The sequence below is a fragment of the Aegilops tauschii genome, chromosome 7 (assembly GCF_002575655.3).
Source record: "Aegilops tauschii subsp. strangulata cultivar AL8/78 chromosome 7, Aet v6.0, whole genome shotgun sequence".
Lineage (NCBI taxonomy): Eukaryota > Viridiplantae > Streptophyta > Magnoliopsida > Poales > Poaceae > Aegilops > Aegilops tauschii.
In genome coordinates, this window is record NC_053041.3 from 61,550,089 (window position 1) to 61,573,999 (window position 23,911).

At 43.8% G+C, this 23,911-nt stretch overlaps 1 protein-coding gene across 1 annotated transcript; it reads left to right on the forward strand.

Moving 5' to 3' along the window:
* The first annotated feature begins 3,879 nt into the window (after nt 1–3,879).
* LOC141026812 (uncharacterized) lies at nt 3,880–5,518 on the forward strand. The gene is made up of 5 exons (XM_073503667.1): nt 3,880–4,090; nt 4,310–4,431; nt 4,580–4,936; nt 5,047–5,213; nt 5,437–5,518. Exons 1-5 carry the CDS (start codon nt 3,880–3,882, stop codon nt 5,516–5,518), a joined length of 939 nt encoding a protein of 312 aa, XP_073359768.1.
* Nucleotides 5,519–23,911: the final 18,393 nt, after the last annotated feature.

The window sequence follows — 23,911 nt, forward strand, 5'->3', positions numbered from 1 at the left end:
TGCCCGTGCTTGTGACCCTTGACACTGAAACACAGGTAGCCACGAACGTTGACGCCTTTATCAAGAAAGAAGTGTGACGCAACTCAGTACGGAACCGTGTTTGTATAGACTTCACATCTGTGCTTTTAAATACAAGGAAATAAACTTTTAAAAACAGTGTCTCTCATAAAGGCAATTTCGTGCCTCACAGAGTAAACGCCCGTGGTTGTGCGTAAGACAAAGGTTCAGTTCCGTGGGCTAGACGCCCGTGCATCTCCTTCTGACCGAGTCACAGGCGAGCATGACTATGTAATACCATCGACCATGCACAATAAACGCATGGATGTGACCCTGCCTAATACTAAAGTATGCCTCCATAGGCTTATCATCCGTGCCTCTCCGTCATCAAGTTCCATTATTAATTAATACCATCGATCGTTTACTATTACCAACTTAGTTTATCTCTTGTAGTCCACTTTTTATGCATCTCTCTATATGTGTGTGCATGTATAATCTGTTTCATCTCTGATGATGTTAATCAACATGCCTCCTCGTGCCTCTTGTACCTGTAAGACTGTGCGTCTGTTATCACTGCACGGCACTTCCTCTGTGTATGTCCGTGACCCTATGGTGAACGTTTGGGTGGAAACATGCTACACGGCCTAGAACATAGCGTCCTGTAGAACCACGACAGTGCTGTTTCTGCAAATTGAGACGTGCTTGTCGTGGAACCGCTGTGCTTGTGCTTTGTTTAAAAGCGTGCCATCGCTAGCTTCGCAAATTACTGTGCCCGTGCTTCACTGTGAAACAATGAAATATAGACAGCCACGAACGTCCACGCCTTTTATATCGAATAATATACGTAACATCAAGAAAGAAGTGTGACGCAACTCAATACGAAACCGTGTGCATAGGGAGTTCACGTCCGTGCTTTTAAATACAAGGAAATAAGATTTTAAAAACAGTGTCCCTCACATAGGCCATTCCGTGCCTCACAGAGTAAACGCCTGTGGCTGTGCGTAAGACAAAGGTTCAGCTCGGTGGGCTAAACACCCGTGCATCTCCGTCTGATAGAGTCACAGGCTAGCGTGACTCTATGTAATACCACCGACCATGTCTTTGAGCGCTTCATGCCCGTGCCTGTGACCCGAAACACTGAAACAAAGAAAGGCAAGAACGTCCACGCCTTCATGTGTGCACAAGACATGACTCTAGTTTGTACAAAGAACCTTGGCTGCAGAGACTTCACGCCCGTGCTTTTAAAAACAGTGTCTCTCGGATTGTCCATTACGTTAATGTTCACATCTGTACCCATAAACTTGGAATGAATGTGACCGAGGAAACCAAAACACGTTTGTTATCAAAGTTACTGACAACGAGGTAACGCAAGACAAAATAAGAAACTTTTAGTCAACTGCTTAATTGCTTCAGATACAACGATCAGGGTCGCTGGGTGCGAAGTTCCTTGATCTCTTTTATCATAACGTATGTGTCCAGCTTGAGCTTGTCGTACTCAAGTTTGAGCTTCGCCTTCGCCTTCTCATCCATAAGATCGTACAACCTCGTGGATATCTCCACGATCTTCAAGAGGTGAGCTTCCATAGCCTCCAGTCGGTTCTTCACCTGGACAAAAGAGAAGGTGTCAGATTGATGGCAGGACGCACTATCATCAACTTAGGATGAAGCTCACCATAATGATCCACGTTTCACAACTAAATCGGGTAGCCGAAAGAAAGAAAAAACGAATGAAACGGAAGCAGAGTAAACTTACATATGAGGAAGCCTCGGCAGCCGAGATCTCCTCCTGCGTCTGGACACGGCGCTCTGGAGTAGTGTCATCCTGCACAGCAATGGCAGAGAGTGTCAGGGTAGAGAACAGCAAGAGGAGTGGATGGCCTAGAGGCGGATAAAAGGAGGAAGGGGATGTGGCTAAGGTTTCGAGATTCCGTCTGGCTTACTCACGTTTCACAACTAAATCAAGTAGCCGAAGGAAAGAAAAAATGAATGAAGCGGAAGCAGAGTGAACTTACAGATGAGGAACCCATGCTAGCCTTGATCCCCTCCAGTGTTTGGACGTGGGGTTCCGCAGTAGTCTCCTCCTACGCAGCCATGGCGGAGAGGGTCAGGATGGAGAGCAGCAAGAGGAATGGATGGCCTGGCGGCGGGCAGAGGGGAGAAGAGGGTGTGGCTAGGGTTTCGAGACCCCGTCCTGCTTAAATAGCCGGAGCCTGGCCTCGGGCGATGAGCCAGAGCAGCGTCACCGGAGGAGACGCACGTCGGACCCTTGGGTTTCCGGAGCGGTGCCACGTGGCGTTCACACTCGAATACGAGGAGACACTCGTCGAAATGTTGGGTTTCCGCAATTAACGCATGAACGTGACTCCACGTAAAACACAAGCATGCCTCCCTGAGCATCCTGACCGTGCCACTCCTGCTGATAGAGTCAATGGATGCATTTGGAACACAATGAGACACGAAGGTGACCTCTGACCTGAAACACTGACACACTTGATGGTTCGGCGATGGTTCGTGCATTTGAGTTAAAATCTTACAACGAAAACAATTGTAACACGGACAGTCGCCCGATTCTATTAGGTTTCCGTAACAATCGCACAATCGTGACTCCGGGTAAGAACAAACCATGCCTCCGTGGGCTAGACTTCCGTGCCTCTCCACCGACTCATTCGGAATACAATTAGAAAACCTCTGTTTGTGACTCTATGTAATTAGAAAACCTTTGAGGGTTTTATGCCCGTGCTTGTGACCCTTGACACTGAAACACAGATAGCCACAAACGTCGACGCCTTTTTCGAATAACATACTATGGACTGCACGTCCGTGCTTTTAAATACAAGGAAATAAGCTTTTAAAAACAGTGTCTCTCATATAGGCCAATCCGTGCTTCACAGAGTAAACGCCCGTGGCTGTGCGTAAGACAAAGGTTAGCGTGACTCTATGTAATACCACCGACCATGCCTTTGAGCGCTTCATGCCCGTGCCTGTGACCAGAAACACTGAATCAAAGATGAGGCGGCTGCCGCGTGTTTCCGCTATAAACACATGAACGTGACCCCGCGTAAAAGGCAAGCATGCCTCTCTGGGCCTACATACCGTGCCTCTCCTGGTGATAGAGTCAACAGAATCATTTTGAACACAAAGAGACGCGAACGTGACTCTGGATAATAACAGGTCAATCCGTTTGTAGGCTTGACAACCATGCCTGTGTCCTGAAACACTGACACGCAGAAACTTGCCTTCATGCGTAAAGGACCGTGACGCTACTAAACATAGAAAGTCGCCCTTGTGCATTTGAGTTAAAATCTTACAACGAAAACAATTGTAACACGGACAGTTGGCTGTCACTCTGCAGCACTTAGTGACAGTAACGTTGCACTGCAGAGAAGCATGGTGTATGTACAACCTGCTCTTGCTACTCCGATCGACGAGCGTGCCTCTATTGCATGCAGGGCGGTGCTCCCCTATTCTAAAAGGCTGTGCCTCGTTTCCTCCCTCAAACAAGAAAGAAATAATTTCAATATTTATTATTTTGCAGGGGAAATAACATCAATATTAATAGTATACTTGTTCTCCAACCGCCCCTTCGATCTTGTTAAGATTAATTAACATGGTAATTTAGGGATTAATTCCCGCTTGTAACGGCGGTTGCTTTCTGCAATCGCGTCGGTTCCGTCTGAACCGACACCCCCTGAAAACGCATGTTCTAGTGCTATATATAGCACTTCATCTAATGCAAAGAGAGGAGTTCGATCATTTGTTCTTGTCGATCTTGAACAGATTCCTCCACTCCTCTCCCCTTCCTTCCCGACCCCAGTTACGCTTAGCCGTCTTTCCAGATCCACACCACAAATAGCGGCGCTCACAGGGGGCGCGAACCTAGCAATGGACACGAAGATGGAGATCCACTCCGGTGCGTCATGCACCAAGAGGGCGAGGCTCGCGCCACCGGCGACGGCCTCCTCCGGTGGTTTGGAGGTAGCGGTTGGAAGCGGCGAGGAAGAGCAGTCTGGTCCGGACCGCATCAGCGACCTTCCGGACGCCATCCTCGGTGAGGTCATCTACCGTCTCTCCAATAGGGAGGGAATCCGCACCCGTATGCTCGCACGTCGTTGGCGCCCTATTTGGCCCACCGTTCCTCTGAATCTGGACTGTCGTGAGATCCCTGTCGCTCGTATTTTTAACCATCTAGAAACAGTTCATATCGAGATCATCAGTAGGGCCTCTGCCTACAGTGAGGAGCTTGCTCGCATATGATACATCGGAACTTGGCATAAGGGAAAAACAGTTCCTGATGATGGTTCGTGCCTTCCAGAGTCCATCCTCTCCAGCCATGTGGGCGCAGTTCTCCGCCTTTGTATATCGGCGTGCTACCTCCAATGCAGACCTTCTACTGTCCACGCCTGGCTTGAGTCCCCCAGATTGAACAATCTCCAGGTGCTTGAGTTTTACTACCTGTTTCCACGATTCGTGAAAAAAAACTGTCAAACTATCACACACATTCTCTTCATCTACGCCCTCACTACCGAATTCCGTCTTTCAGTTTTCCTGTTCTCTACGCACTGTCAGCTTCGCGTGTTGCCAGATACCAGACCATTATGTAGAGGTACTTGAACTACCACTGGTCAAGAGACTTTTGCTTGTTGAGGTTGATATATCAGACTTCTCGTTGCAAAGCATGATCAAGTCTAGTTGCCCTACACTCGAGTGCCTGCTGCTTGTTTGCAATAGAGAAAGGCATCGGATCAAAATAAATTCGCCTAACCTTGTAAGCATCGGCATGCGTGGTGAGAAAGGAGAATTCATCATCGAGGATGCCCCCTCACTTCAAAGGCTGATCCACGATATCCTGAGCAATAACATGGAGGTATTCATCGCCTCTGCACCTAAACTGAAGACATTGGGCAAATTCAGGATCTCGCTTGGCTCCACAGGTCTTATGGTACTGACATTTCACAATAATTCCAGCTGCATTTCCTTGAGAAAGTAGTTTCATGTCATCCAACCTGTTGTTCTAATAATTTTATGTTTTATTTTCTATGTTATGTGAAGGGTTTGGCGACGGTCAGCCTATCTACAATGCGGCAATCTGTCAAAACCTTGTTTTTGGCCATGTCTTATGAAGTGGACCTAGTCATTCACTTGCTTACGTGCCTTCCAAATCTGGAGAACTTGTTTGTTGAGGTGATGATTCTCACGCCCAATGAAAAGCTCATATCGTACATAGTGCAGCATTGCTTGCATCTCAAAAAGCTTGTCTTACATTTTGTTTGCAATGGATACACCCTATGTCTAGGCATGTTTTATTATTATTATTATTATACATACATCTGTATCTAGGGAAATGTTCGATGAACTAATTGGGACGGGGGTCATGGAATTTATCGTTCATTTTGTCCTTCAATAGATCTTGAGTATCTTTCAACCTTTATGCATTTTCAGGGAGGATTCGTTCCTGATGGTGCAAGAAATATTTGGCGTCACAAGCACCATGCATTTCTCAAAGAACACATCATTCATTTAAAGACAGTAACGCTAGAAGATTATGAAAAAAGCGGGAAGAACACTGAGTTTGTGAGGTTCTTTATTCTGAATGCAACGGAGCTAGAGACCGTGAGGATTAAGTTTCGCTTTCCCTCAGACTTCATGCAAGAATTTTACAAACAGCAACAGAAGTTGTTCCTGTGGGAGAATAAAGCTTCCAAATGCGCCCATCACAAGTTATCAGCATGTTGCAATCATCTGTGCTTGGATTTGAAACACAGGCGTGTTGAATGCCTGGATTTGTCAGATCCGTTCACTTGTGCCTGCTGGATACAAGGTTGTAGTTAGTTCCTCAAGCTAGTACAGTTAGATGTTGTTGCGCCAATCCGAGACTGTGTTATGTCTAAACATGGCCAAACAATCCATTCGCCTTTTGCACCGTTTTGTAAGCTTGTTATAACAATGTTTTTGTGCTATGCACCTGCTCTTCTGATAATTTGATAGTTTTATGTCATTCTATCGTGATGCTACAAAAACATTCGTGTGCGGTAGTCGACCAGGGAACAAAAACATTTGGAAGAGAAGAGGCAGTGCCTTGCCTGTTCTGCAATGAACGTGCATCTGGTGCATGTAAACCAGTGCGTCTGCAGTGACCGGACGGCACTACCTCCTTGCACACACACACGGCCGTGGCTCTGCTTAATCTCAAACTGTGCTCCCGGCGACCTCAGACTGTACGTGCCTTTTGTGAAAACGCATGTCCGTGAAAGAGTTTATGACCGAGTCACGGAGGCACAGATGTGTGTCGGCTTCAGGAGTAAGCGCGACTCTGTAGATTGTAGATTTTATGTGTGTCAGCGCTAGTGCGGTGCTCCTGTCTGACATAGGACTGTGCCTTTGACAAGTCAGTGCCACGTTACCAGAGGCATGGTTCCCCATGCCTTCCAAAGCGACATATGTGCCTTGCTAAAGCGACATCTGTGCCTTGCTAGATTATAATAACCCATGTCTCGTGGAACGATCCAAGACGAAAGATTGTCGGATGCGCCTCGCTAGCAGCACGTTTCTTTGAAATATAAAATATTCAGGAGATCAATATTTGATGTGCATAGACCATCACACACCCTCTGAAAGATTGCAAAATGAGATACATGCCTTTATCCAAGTAACCATGCCTTTAGTCAAGTAACCATGTCCAATCATAAACTTATACTAGACGAGTATCCCTTGCAACGTTTCAAAAGAAGGCAACTGTCAACGATCATTCTTCAAGGATTGCCTTGATCATCAGGAGGTCATCAGTGTTCGCAAACCCTTGCCCCAAAAGATCACAGATGACGCTTTGCATCTTCTTTCTATTCTCCTTCAGCTTATGCACCTCCTCCTTCAGAAAATCCCTGTCCAGCTTAGTCTCACCCCTCTCATCCTTAAGATTCTGAATGGCACTTGTGAGAGACCTCTGAATGCGCTCGACGTCTTTATCAACGATACCCATCTGCTTCTTCTACCTGTCAATCTTCATGGTAGTAACATTAGTTCTTTCCGCAGCTACAACAAGATTCTCGAGCTTAAGGTTCACTTGTTCAATATCCATCTTAAGCCTGCTTATCTCTTCATTCTTTGCTTGCCTATCATCAGTGCTGAGTAGGCACCTCTGCATAATGATAGGCCATGGGTGGTCAACCCATTCGACGACTCCACAGTTCACGCCTCTCTGCGAACAAAAAGGAACAAAATGAACAGAGACTATTAATACACTGCTGCACAAGCTCTGGGATATAATAAAGTTCACATATACTTGGTTTATAACCTTGTTCAACTAACTATGTACCGTGTTTGTGCAATGTGGCACGTCAATGGTTAGGTACCCACATCACTAATTATGGTACTTCGCCCACCCTGTCTGCGGAGTTATTTCATAACTGTACTTAGTCTCTTTTAAGCCAGCTTGAATTAATCTGGAGCTACCTCTGCAGTCAACTTATTTAGAGAGTTTTTTTGGAAGAATATACTGACCATTAAACAGAAGTCCCATTTGTAAACAAACACTAGAGTGTCTAGATGACTTCTTTTGTGTTCAGTGATGTAAAATAAGTAGTGACCTTTACCTTTTATGTAAAGTAAAATGACTACACAATGTTTCCTACAATCAACTGGAAAACACAAGAAGAAATCAGTCTTATTTGGAAGACTACATGTCCTATATCCAAACAGTTTGATTCAACAAGAAAGTAGCTCGGATTTTCGAAAGTGACTAACTTTCACAGCACAGCCGTAGAACCTCCTCCCCGTGTCACTTCCTTCAAAGGCCACACACCTGAGAGGCTTGGTATCGTGGAGAACGCAGTAGAGAGGACGGTCGAGCTCTTTGCCACAGAAATCGCGGTCTTCGATGGTATCAGGGTTCTCCTACAAGGACACATGAATGTTTAGAGCTCAGATGTTTTCTTGGTAAAACAAACCCCAGTTCAACGCTCCGCATGTAGCAGGAAATCACCTACATATAAATCAAAATCCAGCTCAAGGAAGTTCAAGCCTTCCTTCCTCCCCTCTTGTCCGAACTTTTGTGTCGACATGGCCCGGAGGATGTGAGCAGATGCGGTGCCATAGGCGGCGGCGAATTCGAGAGGAGGGAGAGAGAGAGAGAGAGAGAGAGGGGAAGATATATAGTGAGAGAGCGAGAGCGGAAATGAAAGCGAGGGACTTCGACATGGTCCGGCTCGACCAAATACTCCACCTACTCGCCAGACCCACCAACCCCTACCCCCCTCCCCCACCCCTACTTTTGCGCTAGGATGGCAAGGAGCCATTTACTATTGTCAGTAGTTTCAGCTTTGGCGAGCGAGTGCACAAAATTACTTCCCTCTCCATAATTACTCCATAAATACATCATTTTGTGCGTCTTCTCTCCTGAGTCACTTGCTCTTCCGCTCCCCTTCTTGTCTGGTTCCTTCCGTCTTTCTTGCTCCATCTTCCTCACTCTACAGTCCACACAGATGGATCTATGATTCGCCCACTTGCTCTGAAATACAGTAAAAAATTTCCCCTCTGCTTAATACTTACGCGTTGCGCACTGTGTTTTGTTAGTTGGATTCTTGTATGTTACCCTTTTAATTTTAGTTTTTGTGTTAATATATTACCCCTTTTAAGAGGTTCTATAGGGGAATAATCTTGGAGGACAATAGTTGATTTTTTTAGCTAGTTCGCTGCAAGCTTGTAGATTTGAAGAGGTCTTTGCTTGTTTTTTCATTTTTACAAAGACACTAACATCAAGGGATATCACCATATCAGCATTCGCTCCGCTGTATCTTACTCGTTGAAACAAGCGTGTATCACTGATTTACAGTCCTTTAATTCTTTGTACCATTCAGCGGAGTGTTGAAATAAAAATTTCTTTAATAATTAATGAACCCGAGTCTTATATGTTGTTACATCTCGCAGACAAACATGGCGTGTGGTGTTTGCAGGAACCTCAACTGTCCCGGTGTTGAATCTGATGTTGCCCAATCTTTCTTGATTGTGTCTTTGCCTCGTTGTTATGAGTCACGCCTGGTAAGTTTTACTACCAATCACGTGGCCAGTAAAAAACCTTCGTCACTGTATTTGTTGCAGTTATCTTTATTCCACGGTCAGCAACCACACGTATTCCTTCGGAACAAACTATACTGTGCATGCTTGTTTTTATTTTATACGCCTTGATGTAATTAGAAGCTCAATTGTTTTTTATAGGTTTAATTAAATGTCATAGATGGTGCATGTGTCCGTGCCTGAAAGCCAAGAAATTTCAAGGAAAAAAACACTTTCATGCATTTTTTCTGAAAAGCAGTAAAACATTTATACACCTTTGTCTTAATTTTACTTTTATGCAGTATGTCCCATGCTACTACCGGAACCAGGTCCTTTCTTTGATCTCTTTATGGAAAGATGAAGCTTTCGAGGATGGTTTTGAAGATGAAGATTTTGACCTTGTGTTCGGCACTACTGAGGAATTATCTTACAAGATTAAGTTTACAGATGGCAACCACAGGTCTAAGTTTCATGGAACTGGATGGGAAAAGTTGATACGTGACTATGATCTGTTTTAGGGTGATATTATAAAATTGGATTTGCAAGCAGAAGATTTCTTCTTTCCCATTGACTTGATGTTGAGTGAATCTCAAGGAGGTCACAAAGTGTTTCCCAAACCTTCCGTTGGTATGTTCTGATCGCTTATCAATATTTGTTCTGGTTTAATATTTATCTATTATAATTTTACTGTGGCATGGCGTTGATATTTATGTGCGTAATCTCTGTGATATAATGTATTAAATCTTTCTTTGTACTCACAATGTATTTAAAACTGTAATTTCCCTTTTAAAACCCATTATTCATTTATTTTAGTTTCAACTGCTCTATTCATTGCTTCACACATAGTGGCTAATACATGGTTGTATTTATTTAGCCCTTGAAGGCCTCAGTTTATCGGAAAGGAGCTACATAGACGAGATAGTCTACACCCGGGGCATAAAACTTTCCTATATCGACATGGCTTGCATGATTAAACTAGTCCTAAATGCTAAACACATCCCTGCCATTACCTTTGTGCACTGTCTACGTTTCACCAACGTTCACATAGACCGTTTGGTACGTCGTTGTTTCTTTCTCTAAACCACAGTCAACATGCGTGTCCTCCTAATCTAATGCCAGAATATTTTGTTATTGTACAGAAAATCCCAGCTATTGTTACCAATTATCTTAGGATGAAGCTTGGATATTTGCCTCTCAAGGGCACCATCAGGCTTGTTCAAATTTTCAGCAACCTTGATTTGCCTGGCACCTACTGTATACACAAAGATGGAAGGATGGCGATCACTGGGATTTCTGCTTTTGCAGATGCAGCCAGACTGACAGTTGACTGCGTTGTACTCATCAGTATCCAGTGGCGCACTGTGTGCGGGGAGGACTCGCTCTCACTTGTGATCACCGGTCTTTACGAAAAAAGGGCATGACGCAAGATGTGTACGGTGATGGAGGGATGGCATTACACCATATAAATTTTAACTACTATGGTATGACGCGAGACACCACGGATGAACAAAACGAAAAGATCCAGAGGAGGTCCAAAAACCTCCACTCACCGAAGGAAAGGTCGAAGAGGCAGCAGCGGCGGAAACGACTGAAAAGGTGAAGCTACAATAAAAAAATTCAAAGACACACTAAACATCTGAGTATTTTTCTTAGGGAACGGACACTAAACTACAATGAAAATAACGAGCATATTTAATTATTTTTCAACCACGCTTTTGCACGATAACGCAGAAACCTCAACAAGACACCCACGCAGACACAAGCAAAGAAGCAAAGGGCCACAGTGCATTGGAAAACCATGCAGCAAATATTCTAGAGAGAGAGAGAGTCAGACAACAACAAGAAAAAGGCCGCACCATCAGACAAGAAACATTGCACTGTAAAAGATGTTGCCGCCACAAACACGACGGTAACCCAGGACGGCACTCAAACAGAACGTGAACCGTTGATCATACAAAACCTAGCCATCGAAGAAGGCACAAAAGATGAAGGGATCGAACGCCTGTACACCAACGTCATGACAGCGAATAAGGACAAAGGGTAAGTTCATGTTACCACCAAAGAATTATTTTCTTCCAATGATTTCCTCCCTTAAACATTTTATATGTATACGTGTAAATATATACATACATATATATATATATATATATATATATATATATATATATATATTGCAGGCACGAGATTTTAATAAATACAAAGACGTCAACAGTAACGGTCAGCCACATGGCACAAAGCTTCGACATTGGAAAGGCAGTGCGCAGCGAAACCATGGCAGTCATGCTACAGATGTTGAAAAAGCAACTCAGGGGCACAAAGAGAAAGATTCTATCAATACAACACCGTAAGTAAACCTCAAGTTTCAACAATGAATACCACTCTATCAATCAATCAACCTTTCTGTACAATTGAATTTACAAATTTCTTTTACGCACATGTGACAAAACAAGCAGGCATCAATACGCATGGCCAACCATGAAGATCCATTGGAGTTGAAAAATAAAGACGAAGCACAAGTCAGAGACAAGACAATGCCTAAAAGGCTTAAAGATTCCTTGATCTGGAAGAGGAGAGCAACTACAAGATTTCAACATGGTAAGCACATCTCATGTTACAGATAAGAGATACAATCTCGGCACTACAATTCCGTCTAACGATCCAAATCATGACTAAATCCAAGAAGGATCCCTTATTTATTTATTTTGCATTTTGCAGTTCTTTCTAGCAGTTTGCATAGGCGGGCCTATTCAATAAGGAGATCTGGGCCACTACTTCGTTGTTACGATTAACATGAAGAACGCTTTGAACTCCTTGACTCTTTACCAGATCAATATCCAGGCACAATGGATTACTTCAACATGGTAACAAGCAGAGTAAAGAGGATATGGAAGAAAATAAGCAAATTGCTCCAACTGTCTCCAAGTAGTATTGACCATTTCGAAAAGGTCAAAATGCAGGAGCCACTTCAGGGAGGAACGTAAGCACTACAAACCTTTCTCCTTTTCCTTACTCACTGTAACAATTAAATTATTAATGCAATCCATAAAAAACATAGGACGTTAGGACAACTTCACCTAAACTTCCCAACCATCTTTGGACAGCGACAATAACCAATCATCCTTTTACCTGCAGACTCGACTGTGTGTTCTGTATGTTCATGAACGCAAAGCACTACACCGACGGTGGAGAAAGAGTGTTACTAACAGAAGAACAAGTCCCGAAGTTGAGGAAGAAAATTCTCTATCAAATAATCAGCCAATACAGAGATACGGCCGCACTGTCATTAATCAACTACACCACAGGTTTCTCTTTCTAATGACAACAAAGTAAAATTATACTTATCTAATTTTCAGAGACACACCAATAAGTTTTTATTTTTTATTTTAACAGATATGCTGAACTCTGAGGTCGATATGGAAGACAGTGAAATGCAACGAATACATTGTGACATAATTCAAGAAGAGATTCCTCCAACTCCCGAGCACATTGGGACGAGCGCTCAAGAGATAAAAGTTATTGACATTAATGACACAAGCAGCGATGAGGAGAAAGAAGATTATCATGTGAGCAGCAAGGATACCACCAAGGTGTCTGAAGAAGCACTCATGGAAGAACAAGCCCAGATAGATGCTGGTTTACAGAGGGAACAACACGCACAGCCAGACACTGATTTACAAAGAGAAGACGAACGGAAAGATCCACCGATAGAACCAGACAGACCACCCCCAGATAAAAACACCGAAGGCATAACACACTCTCCTTTAGAAGTGGATAACATGATAAAGAGTGTACCAACTTGCCAACAACAGCTTTCCAAACAGAACATGAACCCTGTTGGCGAAGATTGCATATCAGGAACATCACCCGAGGCAAAACATGCACAAGAAGAAAAGAAGCAGAAAGAGAAGGATTTACTAGAAAAGATACTTCAAAAGAGGAAACGCGATGTTGTAGTCTCAGTAGAACCGAGCATCAAAAACAACAACACACAAAAGGAAACACCAACACCTAGGCAGCTTAACAAGCAAGCGCAGTTAGGTCACGACAAGAAAAAGGCAAGGCATCTTGCAAGAGTGCAGACAAGTTCCCCAAAACCCTCGACGATTCAATCATATGAGATCAGCTCAGCAAACATAATCTCGACTAAGAGGCCATTCAAGCAAGCAAGCAAGGAAATTGAGAAAGTCAACGCTGCACCACTTGTTCCAGGAGATTTCATTTACAAAGAAAAGGCCATGCAACACTATAGATATCTGATGAGCCGACAAGGACAGAAAGAATGCGGACGGCAAGCAGATTCTCCTTGTTCCATGGAAACGATTACAGAGAGCTGCACATTCTCTAACATCCAACTAACCATTCACTCAACTACTTCTAAACCCTCCTTGATTGCAGAGAACAGCTATATAAAAGCTCAAAGCGCGAAGGCGACATTTCAGGAAATTCCTTCGTGGAACAAGCAGAGAAAGGAGATACACAAATGGAGGGCTCCATCCTAAACGCGTTACTGGACGAATGGACAGAACAGGAACAGTTCAACCCAGACGTCACAACTGTACTCCCTCCAGAATTCGCAAATGTATGCATACCTCACCCACAAAAACACCACCGTCATTACTATGGTACAATATTTAACTAAAACCACACACTCTCTTTCTTGAAGATGGTGCTCGGTCTCAATTATAATAGAGCAGAGCTATCAGAATTCAACGAGGACGATGCACTATAAGGATTTGAACAACTCGTGCGAGGTAAAAACACCCTGCATTTGAAGATGGTAAGTTCAGAACTATTACTGAACAAATGACTTATTCTCCTTGAGCTTCAACAATTAAATGAAATTCAATTTTTACATCAACAACGATCTCCTCTCTCAACGTAGATCATGATACCTCATCACACAGACATCCACTACACGCTCTATGTAATGAACAAGTACAGAGATAGCATTGACATTCTTGACTCACTGAACTATGTAAACTACGCCGATTTGTCTTGGAGTAAACACCATGTGCATCGAGCAGAACTGGTATGTACTTTTTGTACATTGATTTATTCTTTTCCCCGTGATAGTATGATACTCTTACTTTTATCAATGCCGCACCCAAACAACAAAACCAAAATGCAATCACAGATGAGAAGGATGTCTGTGCTGATGAACAAGTACCACCAACTAAAAGACAAGAACGAACCAGACTGGGTAAGGATAGAAGAAAGGCCTCACAGAGTCTGCACACCAAAGCAAGAAGGAACACAATGCGGACACTTCACGGCCCAATTTGCGAAATACTGGAATGGGAAAGAACTGGTCAAGGACATAGAGGATTTTCATGTAAGTTACCAGTACATACACGTCAAGTTACCTGATTTCTTTATTACCTTAATTAGTTTATTCACAATGATGGACAACACGTAACTATAAACCATACATTTTGACATGCCTGCAGCCCAGCAAGGTGGATGCCGAATGGAAACCAGACTATGTATTCACACTCATATGCGGTAAAACCAACCAAATAAAGCACCGTCAACTTCCTGAAAAAATCAAAGTTTTCAAACCAGAGACTATAAACCTTTTTCGCCCATGTAAGGTAATATAACTATTTTTATTTTTACCATCAGTCAACATCACAGGAGCTTCAAATATATCTTTTAGAAACAACAGCCATAATTTTTTATCTGTTTTGACAGAGCGAGACGAAGAAATACCCGCAACACCGGCATTCGTTTAAATACGTGCGTAAGGCGAACGAGCTCTACGACATAGTCATGAGTGACACATGGCAGGACAAATTCAAAAGGTGACTTGGTTCCTTTTGCAACTGAAATTAGTTTAAGTTAGGCGGCAATTACACAAATAAGATCAAAACTAGAAAGAACCTTGAATTCCTGTTTATCAGCTTGCTTGTTAATGACTTTCTAAAAAATAAGCTTCTATTGTTTTGCATGTAAGCAGAGAAGTAGTATTCTCGAGAGATCAACCACAGAGCAAGAGCACAACTCTTACTGGATCAAACCTAAAGGAAATATTTGGGCATGCAAACAAGAAAAAACGTCAAGGAATGGAAAAGAAGGTGCTCGATGAGTTAGCAGAAGCATGGGAAAGCAGCAACCAAACTATACACAAAAGACATAGACTATTATTAGGCCCAAGCTTTGCAGAGGTAAATTTCAAAAAAAAAACACAGTGATCATATAAACTCATCTTTTTGCAACTATTGTTTAATCTCTTGGTACCGATCTATTTTTTCTAACTCGTTTTTATCGTTTTTTATTTGTTGCAGCATATTCTGGGTTTAAAGGATAAAAGGAAATCTATGAAGAACTTCAGAGATGATTTCACACGAGAGAAGGATATCTTGGTTCCTTTGTTCCTTAAGAAATGTCAACCAGAGAAGCTCAAAATAGCAAAAATGGTAATAGCGTTTTCCATACAACAAAATAAAAATAAGCATTTCAAACAGAATACTATATTCTACACTCTCCTCTAACAATAAAACTTTTGTACCGCAGGTATTCATGCCACTTGAAAAGGAAGACCGATACACACTATTAGTGCTCGACAAATATAGAAGGAAGCTTCAAATCATCGAGCCTGAAGAAACCTCTCTTGAAGAATTGAAGAGGCAAGAATACCTGAAAAATCAACGAAGTAAGCAAATTGCTTACATGGAAATCAACAAAGCCAACAAAGAAAAGGAGCATAACAAATACCACAACCATAAAGACAAACTGGTAAGAATTGTAAATAACACCATCTTTCAGTTTTACAAATTACACTACATGTCTCTCTAAAACAAAAACAAAATGCAATTCCTAGGTACCCAGGTTTAAAGAAGTATGCGAAATATTACTCGGTGAAAAATTTGAAAAGGAAAAGACTAGATGGGAAGCTCAATTTTTACAGGGCGTTCCAAAGGTGAACAAAGGTGAAACCCCGTTTGCTATTCTAAGGTTCGCGCATCTCTTTGATGGCAACCACTTCGTCGAAGAGATAGATAATTTCGACGTAAGTTTTCACTTAAAACTCGCAATAAATCTGCTAGATATCATACAACTGCATGACCTAATTCTGATGTGTTTTTTCTCCTTGTTTTTCACTGAACTTTTTATAGGATGGCACGGAACAATGGAAAGCACAACAACTGTGCAGGCTACTATTTAGCGATGAGAATACAATCGAACCTAGCAAAATGGGCGATGAGATTAGAAAGATCTACGACGACATCAGGGACTAAAAAGTTGTTGATAAGCGAACGAGCCTAGCTCCATCAAAACCTCGGAAAACGGTTTAACCGCACATCATACAGTGATAATGAAGCAACAGTCTCTTTTTATTGATGTAGTTCCTTGATTCTTCAGTAACCAAGCATTCGAACACAAGCCGGTGCCCCTGGACACTTCACAACTATCGATCCAGGCGGTTGATGACCATGCCCCATAAAGCCCCAAGTTCGTCCCTAGACATACGTGCATCACGTCGACGCGTCGTGACTCTACATACTCCTCACGCGTGACCGCCGGTGACTTTGATGTTTCACAAACATTCCCCCTCTCTCCAACCGTGTGCTGTCGAATGCCACCAACCTACGGCATGCATCTGGGGTGAGTACAAACGTGACTCTCTAAATCAGTATTCAAACAAATGCATGTGGTGCCACCCACTCGCGCCGTTAGAGACCTCACACCTGTGCATCCACAATGGTGCCTCCCTACCTCGGTATTAGCAAGCAAGCCTCTCCTACCACACCACCATGCATCCAGAGGGTTGAGGGCCAGTGATGCCTCTCAAAGCCCCAGACCACTCCATGCCCGTGATGCCAGACATGCGTGACTCTCTAGAGGCTTCACACCATGACTCCCTAACTGCGTATTTGGAAGCATGCCTCTGGTACCACACTTTTTAACATCCACAGGATTGATAGTTGTTCGCGACAATAAAAAACCCACTTCCGTGCCTCTTGCGTCTTCACCTCCGTGCCTTTCGTGCCTACATCCACGTGCCTAACGTGTCAAGCCCCGCAACTCTTACATGGTCACGGTACCATGCCCGTGTCTCTTCCCAAACGTCACAACAATGCATCTCTAGCCGAGCACTCCGACACATGCCTCTGCCACCATACTATTGTGCATCCACAACGTTGATACACGTGCATCAAGAAGTCGCAATCCCGTTGTAGCGACCTGACCCAAATGGATCGAAGTCTCTGTGCTTAAGTGTCATCCCTGGATCGGTATGCTGACACACACAGTACTCGAGGAATTATAACAGAGTTCAATCACACACTTTATTACATCAAGGTCCTCAAAAGAGTATTTATTACAATAATATGGCCAAAGGCCATATCAATAAAAATAACTGCGGAAGCATTGAACGTAAATGAGTCCATCCAACTCCACGGCAAACTGAGTGTAGAACAACGACCTATCGCACCTTTAATCTTTGTCGGAAAAGTGTGCAACATGAGACGTTGCAGCCGTGTAGGTCAGCACATGGAATATGCTGGCAATGTCACGCTATAGAGTGATGATGAAAAAGACTATCTCTATATGCAAATTTAGCTGGTGGAGGCTCTAAGTTTAATTTTTTGCATAAAGCAAATTTTACCCTACAACAAAGGAATAATTTTTTTATTACTACTAAGTTAAAATGCCATTACTGAGAAGGTTCCTCCAACTCACTCCCAAAATTCCCAAGTTATTAGTAACCCAATAATTTCATTAAAAGAGTGATGAGATCAACCAATAATTCACTTCTAGATACTCAAGTTGTCCATAACCGGGGACACGGCTAATCATGATTAGTTTGTACACTCTGCAGAGGTTTGCGCACTTTTCCCCACAAGAATCGACCACCTCCATGATCGGAATATCGAGACATAGTATTTCAGAAGCGTTTCCCCTTAACCCTGGGTAGACCGGTACACCTACTTTCCCCTACATCAGCTAGTCTACCACGGAAAGTGGTCATCCAACTTACTCAACTATGCCAGAGCCCATAATGGCTTGTGGCTGCACGCGGAAGTTTCTAGGCATGAAATATCTTATGATCCCTTTGAGCCTGGGTGGCGGACCTAGGGTAATCACACGGGTACTCCGGAATTCCCCTTGGGCAAGCACTGGTTACTCCAGGTGCCCCAAACAATCCACCCAGATGTGTATTAAAGTTGCCACCTTATGTTGTCCCAAACTTATTAACTCTCGCAACTTGCATGGATCAGACATACCAATCCCCGTCTACGAGCATGGCTAAGCAATATATGACATAACGAATATTCCCGGGGTGATCAAAGGTCATAGGTTCCTACCACATGAACTGCAAAGCATAACCACAAGTTCCCAATCCTACTCATGCAATCTTTGAGGGTGAAACTAATGCATAGTAAAAACTGGGTATTGAAAATTATGATCAAACTGCGAACTTGCCTTGCTGATGATCGTTGAACTCTAAAGATTCGTAGTAGCAACCCTCGCACTCCGGATGATCTAGTGTAAGCAAGCAATAACATACATAACCATACAAGCAAAGAATCAAAAAAGAAAACAAAGAGAGGACTCCGGAAAACTTCAAAAACAATCAAATAAAGTTTCTGTACAGAACGTAATTTTTACAGCAACAAAAATAAATGGTTTTGGTTTTAACAGAAAGTACACATAATGAGCTTCGATTTGCAAAAAGAATCACCTAAAACGGAGTTACGAAACTCGAGATACGGCCTAACGAAGTTTGAATTCAGATCTGTTTGAATTCAAATTTTAAAATTTTCAAAAATATTTTTCGTTTGGTTCTCTGAATAGATGAGATTTCTATGAGCTAGTAGGAAAAAGAATAAAATAAATCGGATCTATAGACTAAAAGATATACAAGAAAGAAGATTTGGTAAAGAATCTGAATTTGGAAAAGTTCCTGAAAAAGAAAAAAACGGCCAGGGACAAGTGGCGCTCTGTGATTCGCTGGCTGGGTGCTCACCGGACATGTCGCCGGAGACGAGGAAGAAGGTGGCTCCGGTGTGCTTCGGCGAAGGACGCGTGCGGAACGATGTAGAGGACGATGAGTTGAACCACTTGCACAAGTTGTGGTTGTAGATTGCTTCCTGTACGCACGGTGAGAGGTCGCCGGAATTCACAAACTCCGGCGAGCAATTGGCGAGGTTAGGAAGGGGGGAAAACTCCAAATAAAGAGGGCTTCGGACGAGGGGTGAGAAGAGCTCCCAGGGGTGCTTTATATAGGGCTTGGGGAGGTCTGAAGATGAGCTGAGCGTTGCCTTTATGATGTTAATGGTGGCTGTTACTTGGGCTTCTAATGGCCATTAGAGGGGGAATTAAGGCGCACTAGTGAAGGGGAAAAGGTAGAGGGAGGTGAGGGGAACCATTTTAGAGCGGTTTTGGAGCGAGGGAGAGGAGGGGAGGGGTGGGGTGCTGCCTGCGTGCGTGCGTACATTTTTTTAGACAAACTGCAAAGCTTTATTAGATCGTCACAATGTTTACAGGCACAAAATCAAGTTCGTTGGGCTGGCCTAACCAAGCATGGCGGCCAGTCCCGAGGGATAAAGCATGCTTTGCCAGTTTGTGAGCCTCGATATTCGAGCTCCTAAACTCATGAATAATATTACAAGTTTCAAAAGACGATTTATATTGCATAATCTCCTGCACAATTGCACCGTAGCTCCCTTTATATTGCCGATGGATATCGTCGACGGCCACCTAGCAATCCGATGCCACATGGATCCTTCCGACGTACAGATCATCAGATAAAGCCAGTGCCTCCCTGATAGCGAGTGTCTCCAGAATGCCGGGATCTGACAAGTTGGGGAAAACCACCGCCGATGCTCCCATGAAAACACCATCTCGATCTCTGCAGACAGCTGCCACTGCTCCAAGCGATCGTCCCACCGCTGCGTCTACATTGAGTTTGACTAGCCCATCCGGAGGTGCAATCCAAGGATTTGGGCCGATGGAACAGAGACACTTTCGGGAGTGTCCGCAAGGAGATCAAACAGCTAAAGGGAGAGCTTGAGAAGCTCAGGTCGGATGCAAGTCGTACTGCGCCAACACATGTTGAGCTCAAAATCAACGAGAAGCTTGTGGAGCTATATCACAGGGAGGAAATTATGTGGAGGCAGAGATCAAGGGTGGAGTGGCTCACATCAGGTGATAGGAACACCAAATTTTTTCACTTAAGGGCAAGTATCTGTCGAAAGAAGAATATGATCAAGGCTTTGCAAAACTCGCTGGGGGTAATTACAGATGATCCGGAGGAGTTGAAGACGATGGTAAATGACTTTTATAAGACTCTATATACATCAAGGGGGTGAGCAATATGGAGAGAGTTTTAAATTGCGTCCCAACTAAAGTATCGGCAGAGATGAATGATATGTTGTGTGCCCCCTACTCAAATGAGGAGGTTAAGGCAGCCTTGTTTCAAATGTTCCCAACAAAGGCGCCCGGTCCCGACGGTTTTTCGGCACATTTCTATCAAAGACACTGGGAGTTATGTGGTGTAGAGGTGACAGATGCTGCTTTGAGGATTGTGAGAGGGGAAGAAACTCCGCAGAGCATAAACGACACCATCCTCGTTCCGATTCCCAAGGTAACAAATCCTTCCATCTTGTCACAATTTAGGCCTATTAGCCTCTACAATGTCCTATACAAAATTGCATCCAAGGTCATTGCAAATAGGCTGAAGCAAATTCTACCAGATATCATATCTGAGGAGCAGTCGGCTTTCGTCCCAGGCAGGCTCATAACAGATAATATTATAAGTGCTTATGAGTGTCTTCATTTCATGAAGCGCAGTAAAGCGAAGGCTAACAGTTATTGTGCTCTTAAGCTTGATATGATGAAAGCGTATGACAGGCTGGAGTGGGACTATTTGGAGGCCATAATGGGAAAGCTAGGGTTTGCCGTCCCCTGGATAAAAACTGTCATGAGCATGGTGTGGTCTGTTTCCTTTTCAGTACTGTTTAATGGAGAAAAGCTTGATCAGTTTGTACCAAGCAGAGGTATAAGGAAGGGAGATCCGGTATCCCCTTACCTTTTCTTAATTGCAACGGAGGGCCTTTCGTGCCTCCTGAAAACCAGTTCTTCGTCATCAAACATTGTAGGATTAAAGGTGACACCTACGGCTCCCGCCGTGAACCACCTTCTCTTCGCCGATGACAGCCTGTTGCTTTTTAAGTCAGGGAATGAGGGGGCAGTAGCGGTATCAAACCTACTGGACACATACTGTTTGGCATCGGGACAGAGGATAAATCACAATAAGTCATCAATCTTTTTCAGCAGAGGCTGCCCGCAACAGGTTAGAGATGATATGAAGAATATTTTGAATGTGCAAAATGAGTCACTCAGTGACAGGTACCTGGGTATGCCAACGGAGGTCGGACACTCGAAGAATGGGACCTTCAAGTACTTGCGGGGTCGTGTTTGGGAAAAGGTGAGAGGTTGGATGGAAAAACTCTTATCCTCCGCAGGGAAAGAAGTACTAATCAAGGCGGTTGCTCAAGCAATTCCAGTATACTCTATGGCATGCTTCCGTCTTCCTCGGGGCCTATGCGAAAGTGTTACTACGCTAATCAGACAATTCTGGTGGGGGAGCAAACAAGGAAAGCGGAAGCCTAGCTGGGTGGCTTGGGACGTGATGACCTTACCAAAGAACCTTGGAGGCCTTGGTTTTTGAGACATGGAGATCTTTAACTTGGCCCTCTTAGCTCGGCAGTCCTGGCGTATGTTGCACAACCCCCTGTCTTTGAGCGCGAGGATCCTGAAAGCAGTCTATCATCCTGATACAGATATCTTCGGTGCAACCTTGGGATCACACCCCTCGCAGATCTGGCGAGCCATTCTTGATGGCCGGAACATTATGGTTCAAGGTTTGGTGCGCAGGATTGGAGATGGGGAATCAACCAATATCTGGGACGACAACTGGTTGCCGAGATCACATGCGAGAAGGCCTACTGCTTGTTTAATCCCTGATCCATCGAGGAAGGTGGCTGAGCTGATCGACCATACCTCGTCTACCTGGAACGAGAACTTGGTGCGTTCGGTGTTTATACCGATAGACGCAGAGGCCATCTTACAAATTCCTCTTTGCACAAGACAGATAGATGACTTTTGGGCTTGGTCCGAGGATCGAAAGGGTATCTTTTCAGTGCGTTCAGCGTACCGGATGATTCAACGGACAAAGCTAGGCCGGGAGGCATGGCTGTACGAGCAGGGGGGCTCCTCCGACTCCCAGGGCGCCGACCGAGGCTGGACTGATCTTTGGCGGATCAGGGTTCCGTCCAAGCTGAAACTTTTCTTGTGGAGGCTCGCTAGAAATTCTATTCCCACAGCTGCACTTCTCCATCACAGAAACATGTCATCTTCCAGGGCTTGTTGCCTTTGCGGGGCTGTTGATACTTGGCGACATGCCTTGGTGGACTGCTCGGTCTCGAGGAGCACTTGGGCACTCTCAACGGAAGCTGTTTTGGATAAACTGAATACTTGCAGAGAGGAAAATCCAAAGAGGTGGCTGTTCGTAAGGTATGAAGCTCTCAACCAGGAGGATTTCCTTGCTTTTGTGGTCACCCTATGGGCGTTGTGGAGTTCACGAAGAAAGGCCATGTACGAGGATATTTTCCAAACACCTTTTGCTATCAACAGCTTTGTTACATCATACATAGCAGAGCTAAAAGCACTACAGCAGTCTGGAGTGGTCGGAAGGGGGCCGCCCCAACGCGTGCGTGCGTACATGTTTCTGTAACGTTCAGAGGAAGAAGAAGATAGCGCCTGGGCATGGGCCTGCTGGGCTGCGTTTTTTTTAAACGTTTTTTTACAGCAGCATTAAAGCACCAAAAGACGAATGAAAATAAGTCTAAGAATTGCCAGAAAATTCACATAGTAATATGGTCTTATATATGACCTTGTGAACTTTTATCCGGCCTAAAATGCAAGTTTTCAAAAAAAAACTTTTTCCTATGCTAATAAAATAAATTGCAAATAAAACTCAACAAATATATTTTGGTTCCAAATTCAATTTCCAATATTTTCTTTTCTGATTTTGAAGAAGTCATTGTATCTTCTTTCTTTATTTTATTTTTGATATAATGGAAATGAATTTTTTTGGTGAAACCAAATTTGATCCAAACTCCCAACTTCGAAAAAATTCAAAATTGGTTTTTAGGGAAACTTCCAACTCTCTCTTTTGGTCCTTGAGTTGCTCAAAGTTCCTTGGATCAAAAAATCAAATAAAACAAATGGGGCAAAAATGCATAAATCATGGATGCATATGAATGATCTATTATAAACATCCAAATTGAAAATTGGGACGTTACAAACCTACCCCCCTTAAGATGAATCTCGCCCTCGAGATTCGGGTTGGCTAGCAAAAAGGTGTGGGTGGTCCTGTCGGAGGTCTTTTTCTCGTTCCCAGGTGGCTTCTTCCTTAGTATGATGACTCCACTGAACCTTGCAAAACTTGATGACCTTGCTGCGGGTAACCCTGCTTGCAGTCTCGAGAATCTTGATGGGCTTCTCCTCATAGGTCAGATCACTGTCCAACTGTATGGCCTCCAGTGGCACTGTATCCCTCAAAGGAATATCTGCCATCTCCGCATGGCACTTCTTCAACTGGGAGACGTGAAACACATCATGAACTCCTGACAAGGCTTCTGGTAATTCCAACTTGTAGGCAACTTCACCCGTGTGTTCTAAAACTCTGTATGGCCCCACAAACCGTGGTGCTAACTTTCCTTTGACTCCAAATCATTTAACTCCTCGAAGTGGCGACACATGCAGATATGCTCTATCTCCGACTTCATAGGTTACCTCCTTGCATTTAGTATCAGCATAACTCTTCTGTCTGGATTGGGCTACCTTGAGTCTGTCG

Bases quoted from the DNA above. Each gene is read 5' to 3' on its own strand.
- LOC141026812 (XM_073503667.1), top strand. From the start codon at position 3,880: ATGGACACGAAGATGGAGATCCACTCCGGTGCGTCATGCACCAAGAGG. The intron at 4,432-4,579 runs GTGCTTGAGTTT...GCGTGTTGCCAG, and splicing joins CCAGATTGAACAATCTCCAG to ATACCAGACCATTATGTAGA. The intron at 5,214-5,436 runs GTACATAGTGCA...ATGCATTTTCAG, and splicing joins CCCAATGAAAAGCTCATATC to GGAGGATTCGTTCCTGATGG.